This window comes from Sinocyclocheilus anshuiensis, unplaced genomic scaffold, assembly GCF_001515605.1.
Source record: "Sinocyclocheilus anshuiensis isolate Anshui unplaced genomic scaffold, SAMN03320099.WGS_v1.1 scaffold790, whole genome shotgun sequence".
In the NCBI taxonomy this organism is placed as follows: Eukaryota; Metazoa; Chordata; class Actinopteri; order Cypriniformes; family Cyprinidae; genus Sinocyclocheilus; species Sinocyclocheilus anshuiensis.
The window spans coordinates 71,893-74,825 of record NW_015544171.1 but is presented as its reverse complement, the minus strand read 5'-3'; the positions used below and the strand labels follow the sequence as shown (position 1 = coordinate 74,825).

Here is a 2,933-nt window from a genome sequence, read left to right as displayed (position 1 = left end):
ATATAAATATATATATATATATATATATATATATATATATATATATATATATATGGTACATTATTAAATATTTTGTCTTCACTTTTTATATCCTAACTAAAATGATTATTTTTAATTTTCAGCCTGTTTTTGGAGTATGAACCGCAATTAAACATTGCTTGAACTCTCCAGTGAGACACCTGCTGGTAAACTGCTTTGTGTTTATTGCTCCTGAGTGAACCAACATGTCCTTGCCCGCTTTGCCAGGGCAGTGCGAGTCAGTGTGGCATGGCTCAATCGCTGTGGCAACAATTCTCAGTGTTGAGGTCTTGCCAGGATGAGCTAACAAAGGCCTGGATTGTAAACTAGCTCTCCTCCAATCAGGGGCAGGGTGCAAGAGACATGCTCTTTTGTGGATGGGGGGATGTAGACCGTGGGGCCCAGTGATTCTGCTAATCAAAGCTCTCCAATGAAGACTAGGCTTTAGTTAGGACATGTTCTTGCATTCGTCCCCTTCCTTGACACATCTGTACCTGGTTTTAAGAAAATGTGACGTCAAGCTCATGCCAACTCACTCATGCCGTAGTGATTGTACCGAACATGTTTTTCAGACTTTTTGCACAAATGCGGCCTTTAAAATAAATCTACAGTAATGCATGGATGGAGATTAAAGACAACATTATCTTTTTTGCCAAAATGCAGAAAACTGGTCTGTGGTGTGATTTTTTTTATTTTTTTTATTATATTTTGCAATGTGCATTTTTTAAAGTTTGTGTCATATAATCATTCCATTTGCCTTTTAACTTCTTTACTATTGCATTCATATTAAAAAGACAGTATTTCTAATAAAACAAAACATTAAAAGCATTTCAAAAGTACAGTTTCATCAAGTGCCGTAATTAATTCACTTGAGTGATCGCTCTATTTGTGATATAGAGCCACCCACATACAAAACACACACTGAAAAGTGAGACAGTGACATACACTTTTTCTTCTTCCTCTTCTTCAGAAAGTTTTCCCTCAACATGCACAGTAGAAAAGTCATGATGTTGTCTTACCTGCCAAAGAAAAGATGAAAAGCCACAGGAGAAGAAACGGTGAAGGAACGGCTGTCTCTTTGCATGATGCCTCCCTCTCTGCCTTCATCTTGCGAGCAGCACTGGGTTTCTCTCCCACACAGTCATCATGATTTGTCCACTCAAGGCACGTCGCTGAGAATGCAGAGTGCTTCTTGCCAGATGGGACACTGGCTGCTCTGAACCCTGCTCTCAGGACCCCAGCCTGAACAACAAGCTCGTATGTGTGTGTGCTTCGCTCGCTTTATAAGGCTCTCCACAGGGCCCTTTGTGTGTGTGCATTTGTGCATGTGTGTGCTTGTCTCTGCAGTAAAGGAGTGTGAGATTTGAGGTTTGAAACATGTGTTTTTGTTCTAATTGCTGTTACATGACAGATCTGAACAGTCACATATGACACAAGATACGCATTAGAGCACACCCACAGGAAATATGCTATTATGCCTCAGCTATGCCATTGTGAAAATTCATTGGTAGATAATGCAGCATTGACATTTATTTAGTAGAAGCCATTAAGTTAAGTTGAGGGTTCAAGTTCTGTTACTTGAAGGATAACTTTTTTTTAAGCTACTATACAACTGCTCAGGGACAAGTGCTTTTTTTTCAACAACAAAAAAAAAACTCTACTTCACCACCCCTTACCAGGCCGTCCCACATGAGCACATTGTAAGCCCCATATATCTTTGACGCACCAGGCCATAACGGATGAAAAGAGGACCTACAGGTTGCTAAGGCACCAGTCTTCAGCGAAAAGGCCTTTGTGCACAAGAACTGAATGCTTTGTTTTAAACAATTCCTATAGAGACACTTCACAATGGATTTACTGTACATGGCCAGCTTCAAATTAATTTATTTTAATAATAAATATCATATGACTATTTATTTGAACAATAAAATATTATACAATTATTTTACAATATTCAACCATTAATTAATTATTTTATTATAAGTATATTTTAACAATAACTATTTTTTTTATATATAATTATTTATTTTAGTTTGAAGTTTTCAGTTTGAAGTTGTAACAGCATTTAATTTCAATTGCTGAAAAGAAAAAAATAATGTGCCAGGAATTGTGGTCTATCCATCACATGTTTGTCTAGAGTCTGATGTCATAATCCTGCAGTGGTCAGCTGATGCTGTGGTCATCTGACTGGACGTTTTCTCACACCCCCACAGACAGAAGCAAATATTCACTATGAGTGTAGAGGAAAATATGAATACAAAACTGATTATACTACGGGGCCGTTGAATGTTTGAATCTGATTGGCTGACGAACGTTCTGAGGTGTGCAATTATTTTCAGGGAAACGCACGGCGAACGTAGTTCCAGGTAGCTCTCTTGACCGCATTACAGTTCCATATCACTTCGCATAGTTAACTGTAAAAAGAAATTAGCATACAGTAGGCTACCTATACAGCAAACAGGAATTACTGCAATCACACGTGCTCGCACAAGATTTGAGGAACCCTGCTATATAGTGTAGCAACTTAAAGGCTACACATGACATTTCTCACTAGCGAGGTAATAACAGCGCTGTTTAGAGACGCTGTTGAGGGACGCACAGAGGTAGCCTAATCCACACAAGCTCTCTCTCTCTCTCTCTCGCTCTTTCTTTCTCTTTCTCTGTGTGTCTCTCTCTCTCGCTCTCTTTATAATAACTTCATTAATAACTGCATTAGAATGCTATCAACGGCTCAAGCCTCCATTACCATTAAAATGATGCTTCGCGTCATGGCCGGATCACCACCTCGGGTGTGCATTATTTTTCTAATAATTCAACGGCCCGTCGTCGATTATTCCTTACTTATACTACGGGGCCGTTGAATGCTTGAATCTGATTGGCTGACGAACGTTCTGAGGTGGGCAATTGTTTTCTAC

General features: G+C 39.0%; 1 protein-coding gene across 1 annotated transcript in view; it reads right to left on the bottom strand.

Annotated features, from left to right (window-relative positions):
* LOC107696005 (hepatocyte cell adhesion molecule-like) overlaps positions 1-1,231 on the bottom strand; it is a 6,730-nt gene extending 5,499 nt beyond the window's left edge. Inside the window, exon 1 of the mRNA XM_016496135.1 lies at positions 1,038-1,231. Coding sequence (XP_016351621.1) covers positions 1,038-1,125 — 88 coding nt within the window. The 5' untranslated portion in view covers positions 1,126-1,231. The remainder of the gene's footprint in view (positions 1-1,037) is intronic.
* Between the last annotated feature and the right edge of the window lie 1,702 nt (positions 1,232-2,933).